The sequence below is a fragment of the Cervus canadensis genome, chromosome 13 (assembly GCF_019320065.1).
Source record: "Cervus canadensis isolate Bull #8, Minnesota chromosome 13, ASM1932006v1, whole genome shotgun sequence".
NCBI classification, from domain to species: domain Eukaryota; kingdom Metazoa; phylum Chordata; class Mammalia; order Artiodactyla; family Cervidae; genus Cervus; species Cervus canadensis.
Window position 1 is genome coordinate 48,489,344 of NC_057398.1, and position 17,780 is coordinate 48,507,123.

General features: G+C 40.1%; 1 protein-coding gene across 1 annotated transcript in view; it reads right to left on the reverse strand.

The window, feature by feature from the left end:
- The window catches only part of LOC122451654 (kinesin-like protein KIF28P), an 88,158-nt gene that overhangs the window by 40,913 nt on the left and 29,465 nt on the right, over positions 1-17,780 (reverse strand). The window contains exon 5 of the mRNA XM_043484545.1: positions 677-901. Coding sequence (XP_043340480.1) covers positions 677-901 — 225 coding nt within the window. The remainder of the gene's footprint in view (positions 1-676; positions 902-17,780) is intronic.

A 17,780-nucleotide genomic window follows, 5' to 3' on the forward strand; every position in this document is an offset into this window, starting at 1 on the left:
TAACCATTTCTGAATCAAATTGTCCCTACATCGTTCCCTACATCGTTCCCAACCAAGGAGAATGGAGGAGAAAAGTGTGCTTTAGCTTATCAAATATTCTAGCTAGTGGAGCATTACATGGATGATATGGTTTCAAAGGCTTTATCTTGGACTTTCAAATTTCAGAAAGACACTTCAGTATCTGGTTGTCCTCTAGGCTCATGGATCCGAAAGCTGACCATCATTATATTGGTGATGCACGGAAAGACTGTTAATAGGAATTCTCCATGACAAACCAGAGACTCATTCTCCTATTTCTACAATTTCATCAAACTGGGGGTCAAAACCTGTGTCTCAAAGTATGTAATTTACTTGAGGGAAAACAGCCTTTAGCCCTATGGGCATTTCTGGCACCTTACTAGTGACCCTCTATCGGTAATGAGATCACTTAGGCCAGAGTGGGGCATGGATGTGGTCGGAGGGAGGCAGGAAAAGACAAGTGTCTTACTTTCTCCTGCTTCTGACCCTATAGTCTATGCTTCTGACCCTATAGTCTATGTTTGGAAATAGCTATCTTAATCCATATATCAAATCTAAAAAAACTCCATAATACTCAGCAGCCCATAATGCTACTGGGAACACATCCCCAGACCCCCTTGGTGAGAGGTGGGGACACTGGCATCCAGTTGAATCTCACCTGCTTGAACTGAATGGTGATGACCATGTGAGACCGGCTGCTGCTGGCATTCATGCTGGTCGGAGCTGTGGTCCTTATTTTTGCTCCTTGTTCCATCAGTCTTTCAATCTGGGCATAGTTCTCACAAGGCACTGACTTCAGACCATCCACATAAAAGCCCAGCTGTTGGTCCTCCCTTACTTTTAGCCCTCCGGGTTTCTTGGTCCTGGATAGCAAATCTCTTACCTGTGGCAAAACAAGTAATGCAAACTTCAGGAAGGCACGGAGTTTTGTTTACTTCACTGCTATAGCTCCTTGAATATATTACATGTTCAGTAAGCATATATTGGATGAATAAATAAAGGTTAAAGCTCTGTAGGTACCAGACAGCCTCATAGCTTAGATAAGTAAGAAACAGAGAAATGACAAGTAAGAAAATAGAGAAACCTGTTGTTAGGGGAAGCACCCTGATTGAAACCGCCCACCCTGGCCAGGCACCATAGTAACTATTTGCATGAGTTGTTTTATGGCAGGAGATCCTAATAAGGAATATGGAACTAATAGGCCACCACCAGCCGGAAGAGTTCGGGGAAGATCGAGAGGAGACACTACCTGTCCGTCCACTTCCCAGAATCCCTCTTGCTAGCATCCATCTTGGCTGAGCGATGCATGCGCCACCAGGAAAGACTCTGAATTAGAATGATTGGCCAAAGACCACCCGGAAACTAATCCCATCACCATAAAACCCAAGACTGCGAGCCACGCGGCAGAGCAGTTCTCCTGGGTTCCCTTACCTACTGCTCTCCACCTGGGTGCCCTTTCCCAATAAAATCTCTTGCTTTGTCAGCATGTGTCTCCTCGGACAATTCATTTCCGAGTGTTAGACAAGAGCCCAGTTTCGGGCCCTGGAAGGGGTCCCCCTTCCTGCAACAAATGGCGACCACGAAGGGACATCTTCTTCGCTGAGACTGACATCCTGACCACTTGGGGTACTCAGGGGCCAACTTGCCTGCCAATGGACCAGACCCAGCTGCCACAACTGGGACCCTTTTGTCCCTGGTCTCCTCCTGACGCGGACAACTGGCCAGAGTGCCCCAACCGGTAAGGAACAAGAGACTTTATTGACCTCCCTCCCCTTCCCTCTCTCTTTCCTCTCCTTAGCCCTTCCTATCCTTCCCATTTTTCTAGTCCCCCAGTCCTGGACACAGGAATCTGGTCGAAGGGCCTCAGCTTGAGCTGAGGATTGGAGACTGATCACCTCCTCTTGGCAGAGAACTCGAATTTTCTGGTCTGGTTTCTGGTAGGGCCGAGTTCCAGTCCTCCCTTTTCTGGAAGCCCAGGGAAAAGTCCCGTAACGCCTGGGTGTCTGCAGGTGGCAGGAGACGTCTGTAAGGCCACCCCTTTTGCCCCCCGTTCCCGCCTCCTCCCCCTTCTTTCAACCTGGCTTCCTTTCCTCCTTTTGAAATCTTTGAAGACATCTGAAGTTTTGTGTCTCTATAAAAGGTGTTCTGAGAGACTGTATTCTTGTATTTAAGAGAGTGTCTGATGAGGACTGCCAGGTTTATATGTGTGTGTTTTAAGTCTGTTCTGTGTTGTGATTTGTGATGGCCATTTTGCTTTGTTTGGCTACCATTTAGACCTGCCACCATTTTGTTAGAGCTTGATTTTCTTTCCCTGTGCCTTGAGACCAGGGCTATCAGGAACACTTATCTAGACCATCTCTAACTCCTGAGACTGAGAAAAAAAAGAAAAAAGCCTTTAAAAATGTTATTTATTTCAGCTTTTTTTATAAACTAGTAAATTTAAATTGTAATATCTAATTCATGACCAAACTTAGAAAATGAAGCTAGATCTTGCAGTGTGTCTGTCTAAATATGTCTTGGTATGTTTTTGTCTCTGGGTAATATTTTTAGGTTAATTTGTAAATGAGCTCTATTTAATTGGCTTAAAAAAAGGTAAGTGCTTACAAATCAAATAATTCTAAATTAAACAATAAATTCCAGGTTCAGGTGAACTGGGAAATATTCAGTATTAAATACCTGATATTAATGTTTTTTGTTGACCTATCTAATATAGACATGTCTTAGAATAATTAACATCAAGTGGAATATTTTCATTGTACCTAGGTTTAATATAAGTTAAATATTATACCTATTACAAGTTTGTCAACAAAGAAATTACCTCGAGTGAAAAAAACTTCTAAAAAATGTAAATGAGGTATGAGTTTATATATAAACTCTATTAAGAATAATTATTCTTTAAAAATATCTGTCTACAATAGTCTCCCCAGATTGGTGTAACTTGAATTTCTAAGGGTTGTGCTAAACTAAGTATTAGAAGTCTATTAAATAATTAGGTCTATTCCAAATGAAATAAGATTTTGAAACATTTACTACTAAACACTGATTTCCTTTTACAGAAAAACTAAACAGATTTGGGACTATAAATGAATAATGTTTGATGCCATCCTAAAATGTTTTAAGAAAGCAAGGGTTTTAGAAATTATCACTGGTATTTATGCTCACCAATCTATAAAATGCTAATATAAAAGTTAGCTCTTGCTTGCTAAAGGAAAGCAGGAAGAGTGATTTCAGCAAAAAAGTATGAAAAAAATACTAAAAAGAGTTATGCATGATCAGGATTTTCTAAAATTGGATTACAATTAGTTAGATAAGTGGATTTTGTTAAAAATGACATGGTTGTAAGAAAACTGCTTAGAGCCAATTAGGTCCAAGATAGCGGAGCTGACTTTCACTAGACCTTGAGCCTTGGTATTTGCGCCCATTGTGACATATCAATAAGCTAAATGATACACCCATCAACATTGAATGAATCTGACCAAATGTTCTAAAGCTTTTAATTGATCTTTTCGATAAAACTTCCTGAATCGAATTCTTTTGAAGTTTCTTTGACATCTAGCTAACTTTGGGGTGTTTCAGAGGGCCCCTGAAACATCCCAAAGAGAGATATTAAACTGTTTATTTGGTTGGTTAAATTACATGAAAAAGATTATCAAATGAGCAATAAATCTGCTCACGTTATAATGTATGGTAAAATTACTAATACAGATATCCTAGAAATTATATAGAGTTCTTAACATTTTGATATGTCTTGGTGTTCTAATGAGAAACCTGATGACTTCACAAAAGTTAACAAAGAACTAAATGAACCAGCGAATATGCTTATAATTTTTATGGTTTCTATCTGAAAAATTACAGGTTTGAATCTTGTGTTTTCCAGGAGTAAGGAAAACATTCCTCTCAAACTAATTATGAAAATAATTTGGTAAAATTATACGTTATGAACAAAACAATTATATTTTCTCTCTCTCTGACTCCTCCAGAAATTTGAAACTCTTAGGTTTCCAGTAAGTTTATCAAATGAGCTAGGAAGGTTATCTCACTAACAGGTATAAAAATCTCAAGGAAGTTTTGAGACCTTAAAAAGAAAAGAGTTCACCTAGATTTGTTAGGCAAAATCTGTGATAAGCCTTTGGTGTGAGTTTCCCAGCCCTGTTTTATATTAAAAGTTCAGTTTGAGATTCTATAAGTGTTTCAGCAAAATAAAAAGTCTATAATCAATTATGGTTATATAAATCATCAGACCAAAATTAGTAAAAACAGACCTATTTTGCAAAAAAACCTAGCCTTAATTTGGTTATATTTGATAAAAATGAGGGTAACTTTGGGGAAAAAGATATTTCAAAAAATGTTAAATCCCAGTTTGTTCATGGAGGTCTGCATGTAGTAAGACTCATTTCTTGGATAGTTCTTTGCTGTTATGTGATATTAATGCAAAATTTAATTGAATTCTTAAAGAACACCCTAAGTTTGTTTCTGAAGCTTATCTCAGTAATCTATCTTTGGACGAAGATCAGATGCCTCATGACCTGCAACCAGGACTGGAAAAAGACATAATTTAAGAGACTGTCTCCAACCTGGATGGAAAGACTTTTTGTCAGGTACTCTTAACTAGCTCATGCACAATGAAACTGAAGGGAAATTAACTCTTAGATTAATTCCCACTTCCAAAGGCCCCTTCCTGGTCTATAGAGAAGACAGCTGACCTGATCTCACCTTAAAATGATGCTCAAACAAGAAAAACTACAGTACACCAAGATGAGAAGACAACGACATCAGAGGTAGACAGCTTGTCCAAGATACTGGACCTGATTCGTATGATCGTTTATAGTGTTCTCTTGACTTCTTAGACCTTTGTATATAAATCAAATGCTTTTCTATCATAGGCCTGATACTATGCTAGTTTTAAAAATCAATCCAATTGTTGGGTTTGTGGCCAATTATCTGTGTCTAGCTCTGGGTTACCTTGGTAAATTTCTCTACTACAAGATTCTAACTGGTTGGCCCTGAGGAAATTTACTTGGAAAAATTATAGTCATATTCAGGTTACTATGATACTACCAGACGGGATCCCCTCACTGGGCCAATTAATAATGCCTACTCTGACTCTGGCTATAAATTTGAGCCTTTTTCTATTCCTCAAGCTCAATCAGAGCAACAAAAAAGGTTTTAGCAAAAAAAAAAAAAAAATCTCCCACAATTATGAGATAGATTTATATAGATAACACTAGGCTATGGTAATTTAGGTTTAAAGTCTCCTCTGTGTTAAAAACAATTAAATCATACTAAAGATAATCAGTCTAGTAACACTAAAAAACTGGGCTATGTGCCTTATAAATGGTGGTGCCAATGTATAATTTCCATGAAAGATAAAGATTCGTACAGAGTAGACTAAGACAGACGACCTGGGATATGCTGGGCTACATCTAATGGAAGCTCTTAAGTGTTACTTGTGACTTTACTAGTACTGCTGGCTATGTTCTTTATATTTCACCTGTTTTGCAGAATTGCTATTTCTTACAGTGCCAAATGTGTGACTGAGGCCTCTGATAGAATAATATATAGTTCCTTATAAAATCGATGATGATGACAGTATAACTCTAGATATGAGAAAAAGCAACAAGAGGGAATGTTTTCCTGGACCAAGAGGCTAGTAAGACAGGTGGTCCAGAAAATTTTAGATACTGTTTTATGGCCTAATCCAGTAACAGCACATTGAGAGGCCGGTCGACAAAATCTTTGCCAAACCTGAGAATGGACATTCTCAGCACCATGGGATAAAATGGTCATGAAATGCCCCCCTCAAAGTCGTGGTCAAGTTTGTGAGCAAAAAGGGGCTTTGCCAACTGAAGATTGACACTTGCCATCTACATCTACAGCGATTCTATCATGACCACTGCAACTGCTGACTTCCAACGGCCCTGAAAGGAGTTCAGGGTGAAGATCAAGAATGAGGTGTTCCGTGCTCTGGGAAAAACTGGCAGAACAGGCCTTCAGATAGTTAGATCTTTTCAAGAGATTTTATGAGTCCCAATTCTTGCATCTTCTCATACCTAGAGAAACACTGACATCATTAATGGTGCCATCTGCTTTGGCTATTAACGAAAAAATTTTACAATTAAAAGTCAAAATGGAGTACTCAGCTATGGTTCAGACATCCTGGGAAATAACCAGGTGTTACTATGGGTGTAATTTCAGATTAGACATTGTATTGCCAAACACTTGAGTTTTCTGAGTCGTGTCAGGCTTAGATGCCACCATTCTCAAAACAATGTCTGCTGGAAGCTAGTAACTTCTACCTTACTTTTTATAAAACTAGACAACTGGCCACCTGGCTACAAGTCTCCCTGAAGTGCCAGGTCCAGACTGGATTTCAGGTCTATTCTTCTAAAAGAAAGAGATTTACTTTGTCTATTAAAACTCCAGTTATCCCTTCTCTAGCTACTACTAACTGGGTATGTTACAACAAAATGGCAGACCAAGGGATTGAGATTTTAATCATACAACGCTCAGATCTAAGACTTGGAACTCAGAAATACTTCCAATTCAGTGTCTCTTCTCCAAGCTGAGGTGGTCCTATGCCCCATTTTGACAAAAAGTTATCACAGTCATAGTTGCCCTGTTCCCTAAATAAAACTGAACAGGACTCTGCGGGGTAGCAACTCTGGAGTACAGATCTGCTGACTGTAAAATATAGGCTTTATTCAGCCTCCTTGACCTTCCCTGAGTTCCAAAGGGTAGATTCAAACAATTGCCAATCAGAGAAAGAAAAAAATACAGAAACAGAGGGGAAACAATCAAATGGTGGTACAGCCTTGAGACGGGTCCTGGTTCCTACTCAAAAAAAAAAAAAATGCATAACAATGTCTTTTGAGTTCTTCTACAGAACTAGAGCCCCCACCCAGGTGAAAGATGGTAACTTCAGACTAAACATAAGATTCTTAGAACACAGCTCTGTTGCTTGACCACCAGCCAATCATCCCAGCAGTGCCTCCTGTTTCTGGGGACCAGTGATGACCATCCTGTTAGGTTTCCTGTTTGGCCCCTGTCTATTTTACCTCTGAGAGGCGCTGACAGTTTCAAACTAAGTTGCTGTTATTACAAGAGTAAAAGCTGGTTTCAGATATGAAACACCCCAACTTAGATCAGGTAGAGGGAGACTTCTGCTCTGCTAGGCAGGCCTACGCCCAGGCACAGCAGGAAGAAGTTACAGAAGAAGGAGACCTCCGCCCCAATTCCCAAGAAGCATCTTGAGTATGAAGTCTCTCAGGGGGGAGTTGTTAGGGGAAGCACACTGATTGAAACCGCCCACCCTGGCCAGGCACCATAGTAACTATTTGCATGAGTTGTTTTATGGCAGGAGATCCTGATAAGGAATACGGAACTAATAGGCCACCACCAGCCGGAAGAGTTCGGGGAAGATCGAGAGGAGACACTACCTGTCCGTCCACTTCCCAGAATCCCTCTTGCTAGCATCCATCTTGGCTGAGCGATGCGTGCGCCACCAGGAAAGACTCTGAATTAGAATGATTGGCCAAAGACCACCCGGAAACTAATCCCATCACCATAAAACCCAAGACTGCGAGCCACGTGGCAGAGCAGTTCTCCTGGGTTCCCTTACCTACTGCTCTCCACCTGGGTGCCCTTTCCCAATAAAATCTCTTGCTTTGTCAGCATGTGTCTCCTCGGACAATTCATTTCCAAGTGTTAGACAAGAGCCCAGTTTCGGGCCCTGGAAGGGGTCCCCCTTCCTGCAACACTGTTGTAGTTAGTGAAATCAGAAGCTTTTTTTTTTTTTTTTTAAGGAATTCAGTTTTATTATTTTCAAGTACCTAGAGCACTTCAGGGCTTCCCGGGTGACTCAGATGGTAAAGAATCTGCCTGCCAATGCAGGAGACACAGGTTTAGTCCCTGGGTGTGGAAGATCCCCTGGAAATGGCAACCCACTCCAGTATTCACAGTTTGGAGGCAGAACCAGAAGTAAGAAACCCACGGACAGAGGAGCCTGGTGGGCTACAGTCCATGGGGTCGCACAGAATTGGACATGACTGAATGACTAAACAACAACAAGAGCAGTTCAACCAGACTGCAAACTCCCTGAGGGTGGGAGTTGACTAATAAATCCTAACATAGCTCCTGACACATAGTAGGCACCCAGTGAAATGCTTCTGGAGAGAACAGTGTAACTGGAGCTAAGTTAAGAAGAAATGTTTAATACATTGCATGTAGGATATTGGGGGAACTGCTTCTATAGCTTGAAAAAATTTTTAGTTGGCAACTACAGTTGTCTGACTTTAAACGAAAGTGAAACTGTTAGTTGCTCAGTCGTGTCTGAGTCTTTGTGACCACATGGAGCCTGCCAGACTCCTTTGCTCATGGAATTCTCCAGGCAAGAATACTGGAGTGGGTAGCCATCCCCTTATCCAGGGGATCTTTCTGACCCAGGGATCAAATCTTGTCTTCTGTGTTGCAGGCAGATTCTTTACCATCTAAGCCACTGGGGAAGCCCCAGTGGTGATTTTAAAGCATTTGTGGTTGAAAATATTGTTTTCTTATTAACCTAAATATGCTCCTAGTAACCTTGTTAACTCTTGCAGTTGATTAGCAACTCCTTTGTGGATAACATAAAAATAAATTATCTCTTTCTGAATTGTCACAAATTTTGTATCACTAAATAATGAAGTCTTACTTTTCTAAGAACAGTGATAAATGAAACTTAATTAAAAGTTCATAACATTCAAAGTACCTAATGTTCTGCCTAGGTTAAATCATGCTGCCACCACTCTGAATCTCTACTTCCAAGAAACTTATCTAACCCAAACAGGATTTGCTATAGGCAAACCTAACACAAGAATATAGATAATTCTTTGGATCTCATTATTATTATTATTGGAGATTTATGTGATGTCACACTTAGACCGTGGCCTCAGGTGAAAGCCCATGTTGCATTTCCCCCCAGAAAGCCAGTTCTGCCCGGGCACAGGAGGTCGAGCTATGGGAGCCTGCTAGAGCCTGAGCCCCTGCAGAGGAGAGTTGGTGTGACATGATGCAGTGAGGTCTGGGCTGGGAATCTGACCTGGGTTCTTACTTCTGGTTCTGCCTCCTAACTGTGAGAGCTTTGGAGAGTCTCCTACACTGCCAGTTTTTTCCTCATAAGAGGAGGGGAATGGACTAAATGATTTCTAAGATCTCTCCCAGCTCAAATATTCTGTAGCTGTAAGTCCTAGAGTCAAGTTGCTCGGGAACCACTGACAGAAACCACCGCCCTCGGCCAGACACAATGATAACCACTTGCAGGAGCTGTCTCACACCAGGAGGTCCCTCCTGATAAGGAACTTAGTGCTGGCGCAGAAAACTAACTGGGAGAATTCAGGAGGGGCCAAAAGGAGAGAGCAGACACCACTCCATAATATGTCTTACTAACCTCCCAGAATCCTTCATGCTGCAGTCCATCTTAGCTGAGAGTTGCTCACGCTCCAAGGAAGGATCCTGAGTTGTGGGCCAAGCAAGATGACTGGCCAGAGACAACCTAGAAACTAACCCCATCACCACAACACCCCAGACTGCCAGCCACGTGGCAGAGCAGTTCTCCTGGATCCCCTTACCCCGCTGCCCTCCTCCCAGGTGCCCCCTTCCCAGTAATGTCTTTTGCTTTGTCCTATGTATCTCTCAGATAATTCTTTTCTGAGGGCTAGATAAGAACCCGCTCTTGGCCCAGGAAAGGGTTCCCCTTCCTGCAACAGAGGCAAGATCACACACAGATTGAATTCAGGCAAGAAAAATTAGGACAGTAGACAGAAGAGCTAGAGATAGGAAGACATTGAAATGGTGACAACTTCTGCCTTAGCTAGGAAGCCTTTTCTATAACTTCCACTGAGCGATATAAATTGTTAACAAGTGGCATCTAAGGCTGAAGATATGTCTGAATAGGGCTCATTAGAAAAAAAGCTAAGTAGGTTTAACCGGATAGAATGCAAGTGTGAGGGCCCAGAGATGAGGGCAGTTCCTGGCACTGGACTCTCCAGGTTGTACCTGGAGATTGAGTCAGTGATTATCATGAGACCCTCCTCACTCACTTCAGCCCCTATGGGACTCTCCTAGCCCTGCCTCTATCTGGCGCTCCTTCAAATACAACTTCACTCTGCTGCTAGAGAAATCTTCTAAAACCAAGGCTGATTCTCTTATTTCCCTGTTTAGAATCTTTCGCTGATGCTCCATTGTGTACCAAAGGGCCTTTGCCTTCTGGCAACTGATGTTTAGCTCCATCTCCTGATGCTCCCCCATTCTCATCTCCCTGCATGCTTCTAACTCTGGCTACCTAGAGCCCTCACTGTTCCCTTAAACGCCGTGTGCTTTCACATGTTCTTGGACTTGCTGGTACTAATCATGCCCCCAACCCTCCTCCTCCTGGCTCACCAAACTCATAGCATCTTTCAAGACCCAGTCTAACTCCTCTGTTTACAAACAGCACCAACACTCACAGGTAGTGTTAGTTGCTCTCTCTTCTGTGACTTTTTACCACTCATGCAGCATACATGATATATTTTATTACTGTCTGGAGAGGATGTAAAATCTCCCGCCAAGCTTCTCCATGGCAGAAATCACGTCTTAGGTTTTATTCATCCTCAGAGTCTAGTGTGATGTCTGAAACATTAAAAGTATCTAATAAACTTCACTTTGACTATTGAAGTACTACTGGAAAAATACCAGACTCCTTGCTGGTGAGACATGAAGAGGTTATAAGCATGTCCATGTCCTTATTTTAGAGATGAGAAAACAAAATTCCAGAGAGATTATCTTCATTAATAGGTATCAGTCGGGGGTCCACAATGTGATGCCATTTCCCTGTTCCTTCCATCTGAACTTGGTAACGAAGTGAAGCTGCCTATTTGGTATGATAAAGGAGTCATACTGTCTTCCAGGCCCATCACTTTGAAAGAAATAGAAACTTAATCAGTGACTTTAGCATAACAACCCATTTGAATTTGCTATCAACCTTCAACAATAGTAAATGACTCATGGAAGCATATGGGTATTTTCTCTCCTTAATATAAAGAGAAAAACGTGGACAGATTTATTCCATCAATGTTTATTTAGCAATGATTAAGTGTAAGACTTTGGATAGTGCTTGGAGTTATATAAGAAATCTTAGGATATGAAACTGCCCTTAAGAAACTTACAATTAAAGATACCTTTGTGAATTTATCCATGCAGCAAAACTTAGGGGCATCCATTTTAAACCAAACTATATTAAACTAAACCAAACCAAACTAAACCAAATTATACTAAGTATTGCAAATAGAAAGGTGTAATCCTTTGTTCTGGAAATATAAATATGGAAATAAAATTTTATAGTGTAAGGGCAAAGGGAAAGGGTAGAATGAAAAAGGACTTTCTGAACACCGAGTGTTTGCTTAGCACTACGTCTCAATGTGCAGTCTAGTTTATTGTATTTATTTTAAACAATATTTATTTATCTAGCTGTGCTGGGTCTTACTTGCAGCATGGGGGATCTTTGATCTTCACTGCAGCATGCAGGATTTTTAGTTGCGGCATGTTGGCTCTAGTTCCCTGATCAGAGATCAAACCCTGGCCTCCTGCATTGGGAGTGTGGCGTCTTAGCCACTAGATCACCAGGGAGGTCCCCGGTTGTGTCTTATTTTAAATTCTCTGCTTTATAAATAAGCAATCTGAGCTCTGAGATAAAGTAATTGTCCAAAGTCACAAAGCTAATAACTGAGAGAGCTGGGATCTGAAACCATATTCCAACTATGATCAGATTTGCTAAATGGCTGAAAAAAATAAAAAGAAAAATATTTTGTGACATATGAAAATTATGTGAAATTCAAGCCTCAGTGTCTATAAACAAAGTTGTATTGGTACACAGCTCACCTACACTTATACTTCACTTACACTTCAGCTGTGGCCAGTTTTGCTCTCTGAGGGCAGAGTACAGTAGTTGTGATAGACACTTTAAGGCCTTCAAAGTCTAAAATACTTTATGTCTGTACTTTGAAGATAAAGTTTGCCAACCCCCATACTGAAGCCAGCTGCTTTAGGATCTATAGATAAGCTGACATTTGAACTGGACTCGAAGTTCAGTGGTTTCTCTAAGACCAGAGAAACAAGAAGGGTATTCCAGGCAGAGGAAGGATAGATGTAGGAGGGAAGGACGTATTGTGGAAAGGGAGAAAGGTCCTATGTGGCTGATTCAAGGAGTGTGTAGAGATAGAAGGACATAAGATGAAGGGGAACCTGGCTAAAATGAGGTAGGTTAGGGCTGGATAGCCGACGCCAGGCTAATGGGTGTTGACTTTATCTGTAGGATGGATGGGGGGGAGCCCCTGCCATTTTTTAAGCTGCAGAGAATCACTCAGAATTGTCTGTCAGAAAATATAATCACTGTTACCTGTTCGTTGTAAATTTCCAGCATGCTGAATGTAACCTGTATAGGGAAGAGCATAAAGTAAATTAGGATTCTCTTGAAACAGTCACCTTTGGGAGAAAGAAAAAAAAAAAAAAGGACTATGGAAACAACATAAATGTACAACAAAGGAAAAAGCTAAATATTAAAATAGTGAAACTCAATTTCACATGCAATATGAGATTCTGAAATAATTTTAATGATGTGGAGGAAGTTCTTAATATAAACCAAAAACAGATTCAAAAGTGTGTGTGTGTTTTGGTCTCGATCGTGAACAGAAAAAAAAAGCTTTTTCTTTATTGTTCACTCTCCAATCTGAACAGAGGCAGAGAAAAAGATTGGTCTTTACCTTACCATGCATTTGGAGCAACGTTAGCCAATCTCCTACCTCCTAAACAGAAGACTGGAGGAAACTGAGTGACTAGTCTAGAGAAAAGGCTCTGAGATACTGACACTTTGCCGCCACTATACCCTCCTTGGGAAAAGCTGGCTTGTCCGTTAGCCACCCTTCGGTGAGTCTGGCCAGTCAAACCCCACCTCCCAAGAACTTCCAGGTAGCTTCAGAGAGCATCACAGGTTTAAAATGAACAAATGGGAGGGAAGGTCAAAATGGTAGAATAGGAGGACATGAAGCTTACTTCCCTCCACTCACACATCAGTAATATATCTACATGTGAAGCAATTCTCACCAAAATTTAGTTGGAAACTGGCTGAAAGACTCTTACACAACCAAGGCGTGGGAAGAGATCCACAAAGAATTAGGTAGGAAAGGAAGAGAAGGAATCAGTTTGGGGTCTGCTCCCCTGGGAGGGACACAGAAGAGGAGAGAGATCACCGGCTTGAAGGGAGTGAGAGGTATGAAAACAAAATGGGCAACCCAGCCCAGGATCTGTCACCAGTAGGATGAGTCCCCGCCTTAGCGGGGCCGGAAACCAGTGGGACCCACAGCGGGCTGTAAGCAACCTAGACTCCACTCATGAGAATGTGCCCACACTTGCTCACCCCAGAAACAAGGCACAGAAGACAGATTAAAACTGCCTGGGACTCTGGTCAGTTTCCTGCAACTGCCCTGCGGAGCCCCACACCCAGCCAGAGTTGAGTAACCACTCCACCCCTCTTGTCTCAGCACTGCTGCCCTCTGGGGGTAAGGGTGCTGGTGCTGGGAGGGGAAGAACAGACACAGAACGCAGGAGCCGTCTGGGACCCAACCCTCTAGGCTTCTGCTCCCTACTGGGCAGTGACAGCCGCTGAGAGAGGAGAAGCCTCAGCTCACACCTGGCTCTGACCCTAGCCCCTCCATTTCCAGAACTTCCCAGACAAGCAAAAACTAAGAGTTTATCAATACTAAGTCAACCCTAAAAGCAATGTTAATAGGTCTTCTCTCAGTGGAAAAAGAAAAGGCTACAACAAGTAAGAATCTATAGGAAACGAAAAATCCCACTAGTAAAGGTAAATATATAATAACAGCTGTGGATCAACCAATTAAACAAACTAGTATGAAGATAAACGGGCTTCCCTCATAGCTCAGTTGGTAAAGAATCAACTGCAATGTGGGAGACCTGGGTTTGATCCCTGGGTTGGGAAGATCCCCTGGAGAAGGGAAGGGCTCCCCACTGCAGTATTATGGCCTGGAGAATTCCAAGGACTGTATAGTCCATGGGGTCACAAAGAGTCAGACATGACTAAGTGACTTTCACTTCACTTCACTTCATGAAAATAAAAGACAAAAAAAATTGTGCAGTCATCTATATTGGCTTTTGAGCAGCGAGCAGTTACCCCACTTTTGGTAACAATATCTCATTGTGGTTTTGAGCTTCATTTCCCTAATAATTAGTGATGTTGAACATCTTTTCACATCCCTGTTGGTCATCTGTATATATTCTTTGGATAAGTGCTTATTCAGGTCCTCTGCCCATTTTTAAATTGGGTTGTTTGTTTTTTTGCTGTTGAGTTGTATGTGTTCGTTATATATTTTGAAAATTGACCTCTTATTGGATGTATGATTTGCAAATATCTTCTCCCATTCAATTGGCTGCCTTTTCATTTTAATGATGGTTTCCTTCTCTGTGCAAAAGGTTTTTCATTTTATCGATCCCATTTGTTTATGTTTGCTTCTCTTTCCCTTACTTTTGAGTCAGAGCCACAAAAACATTGCTAAGACTGATTTCAGTGCAGTTGCTGCCTATGCTTTCTTCTAGAAATTGAATGATTTCAAGTCTTACATTCAAGTATTTAATACATATTAAGTTAATTTTGTGTATGGTATAAGATGAAGTGAAGTTTTAGTCACTCAGTCACGTCTGACTCTTTGCAACCCAATGGACTGTAGCCTGCCAGGCTCCTCTGTCCATGGAATTTTCCAGGCAGGAATACTGGAGTGGGTTGCCATTTCCTTCTCCAGGGGATCTTCCTGACCCAGGGACTGAACCTGGGTCTCTGGCATTACAGGCAAACTCTTTACCATCTGAGCCGCCAGGGAAGCCCTATGACATAAGATAGTGGTCTAGTTTCATTCTTTTGCACGTGACTAGCCAGTTTTCCTAACACTGTTTATTGAACAGATTCTCCTTTTCTCACTGCATGTTCTTCACTCCTTTGTCATAAATTGATAATCATCCATATATGTATGAGTTGATTTCTGGGCTCTCAGTTCTGTTCTATTGATCTCTGTGTCTGTTTTTGTACCAGTACCATATTTTTTTCAATTTAAAAATTTAATGAATTCCTAAATATTTGAAAATATAATTCCAGAGAAATTATTTAAAAGCCTACCACTGAAAGAAAAAGATAAAATCAGAAAACTTCATAAAAAACACTTTTTGAAAAAGTGAGTATCTGACACTAAAGAATACTGTAATTATTTTTCACTTTTTAAAAACCTTTTTATTTTGTACTGGGGTATAGCTGATTAATAATGTGGTGACAGATTCAGGTGAACTGCGAGGGACTCAGTTGTACATACACATGTATCCATTCTCCCCAAACTCCCCTCCCATCCAGGATGCCACATAACATTGAGCAGAGTTCCATGTGCTTTACAGTAGGTCCTTCTTGGTTATCCATTTTAAATAGTATCATATTTTTTTGATCATTATAGTTTCGTAGTATAGTTTTTTTTTTTTTTCGTAGTATAGTTTTAAACAAGGGAGTATGATGCTTTCAGCTGTGTTCTTCTTTCTCAAGATTGTTTTGACTATTTGGGATCTTTTGCAGTTCTATACAAATTCTAGAATTATTCTACTTCTGTGAAATTTGCCATTAGACTTTTGATAGGGATTGTATTGAATCAGTAGATAAATTTGAGTAGTATGGGCATTCAAATAATATTAATTCTTCCAACTCATGAACATGGGATGCAATTCCATTTATTTGTGTCTTCATCAGTTTCTTTCATCAGTGTACTATAGTTTTCTGTGTACAGGCATTTCACCTTCTAGGGAAAGTAAGGACAATTGTTAGGACAATTAAGAAACAAGATAATATTCTTAATTTAGAAATAAAAATAAATTAAGATGAGAACACACCTTAAGATGCCTGCTTCTATGACACTCAAAGTGCCTTTAAAAAACCTTTTCCTGGGTTTGCCTCCATAGAACCAGAAAAATTCAACATTTTATTTGATTTTGTAATGATATAAGGATTTTGGTATGGAAAATTAACATTATCCTAAAGTAGATATGCTGATAACTTCCACTGGAGGCAAGGAATTTCCAAAATGAAAACAAATTTTTTTTCCTTAAAGAAGAGATTCTAGAATAATGCATACCTGGTATTCTTGATTTTTGTCTCGGTTCTCAATTGCTTGAAATAGCTCTTCGCACACATTTGGAATGATACCCTTGTTTGCACCAAACCCAATCATGGAATAGCTTTTTCCAGAGCCAGTCTGCCCATAGGCCAAGAGAGTAGTATTATAGCCTTGCCAAGCACTGTCCAGAATTCCTCTGCCAAGATCATGAAAAACCTCTTTCTGGAAAGAAAATTGCAGGTATTATGTTCAGCACAGATTTTTCACAGTACTTTTAAAATCTAACATTCTGGTTTTGAAGAATTCCACCTTAATAAGTATCATTCAACTTACTTGAAATGTAACTCAGATGCTATCTTAGAACCAATGGAATAAAGCTGGGAACCAAAAAAAGATTTGTCAGTTTGGAAGATACTGATCACCATGGGATCACCACAGATCTTCAACTAGCTAGTACCCATCAGTAACGGACTTGTGTATTTTACAAAACATGGGATAGGTCTTTAAATTTCAGCAATTAGACAAAAATTTCAAGGCTCCAAGGGACACAGACCAGCCAAAGTGTTTTCTATTGGGTTGGCCAAAGCTTCATTTGTTTTTTTCTGAAAGATGATTGCAGTAGCCCTTAATAGTGTTTAACTTCATTTGAAACAATTTTGTTACATTGCCTTGTGACAGCTGTCATCTCAGCGTGCATTTATAAAAACTTATCAGAAATTGGTGAATTTTTGTATAACCATTTTAATATTGGAGATGGAAAAGCAAAAGCAACATTTTGGCATACTGTGCATATTATTTCAAGAAAAGTAAAAAAAATTATGCAGTGTATGGAGAAAGTGCTGTGGCTGATCGAATGTGTTAAAAGTGGTTTGTGGTTTCCCTGGATATGTTCCATTGTCGAGTAGATTGCTTGAAGTTCAAGGTCAACTATCACAATTCTTGCAGTCTTTTAAAACTGTCTTTTAAAAACTGAGATAGAATTGACATATAACATTAAATAGTTTCAAATGTATAGCATAATGATTTGATATATGTATTTGTTGAGAAATCATTACCAGAATAATTTATTGAGAAATGATGACCAGAAGTTCACACCCATTACTTCACAGAGTTAAACAATTTTTTTCTTCAATGAGAACACTTAAAATCTAGCAACCTTCGAATATACAATGTTGGATTGTTAACTCCAGGCATACCTCAGAGATACTGTGGGTTCAGTTCCAAACCATCACAATAAAGAAAGTAATGCAGTAACATGAGTCACACAATTTTTTTGGTTTTCCAGTGCACATAAAAGTTGTGTTTACACTATACTGTAATTTATTAAGTGTGCAATAGCATGACATCTAAAAATATATATAGATCAATTAAAAAAAATCTTACTGCTCAAAAATGCTACCCATCATCTGAGTCTTCAAGGAGTTATAATCTTTTTGCAATAGTATCATCAAAGATCACTGATCACAGATTATTATGAGAAATAGAAAGAAAAAGTCTTAAATATTTGGGAAAGTTACTAAAATGTGACACAGAGACATGAAGTGAGCAGTGTTGGGAAAATGGCACCAATTGACTTAGGCTTGCTTGATTCAG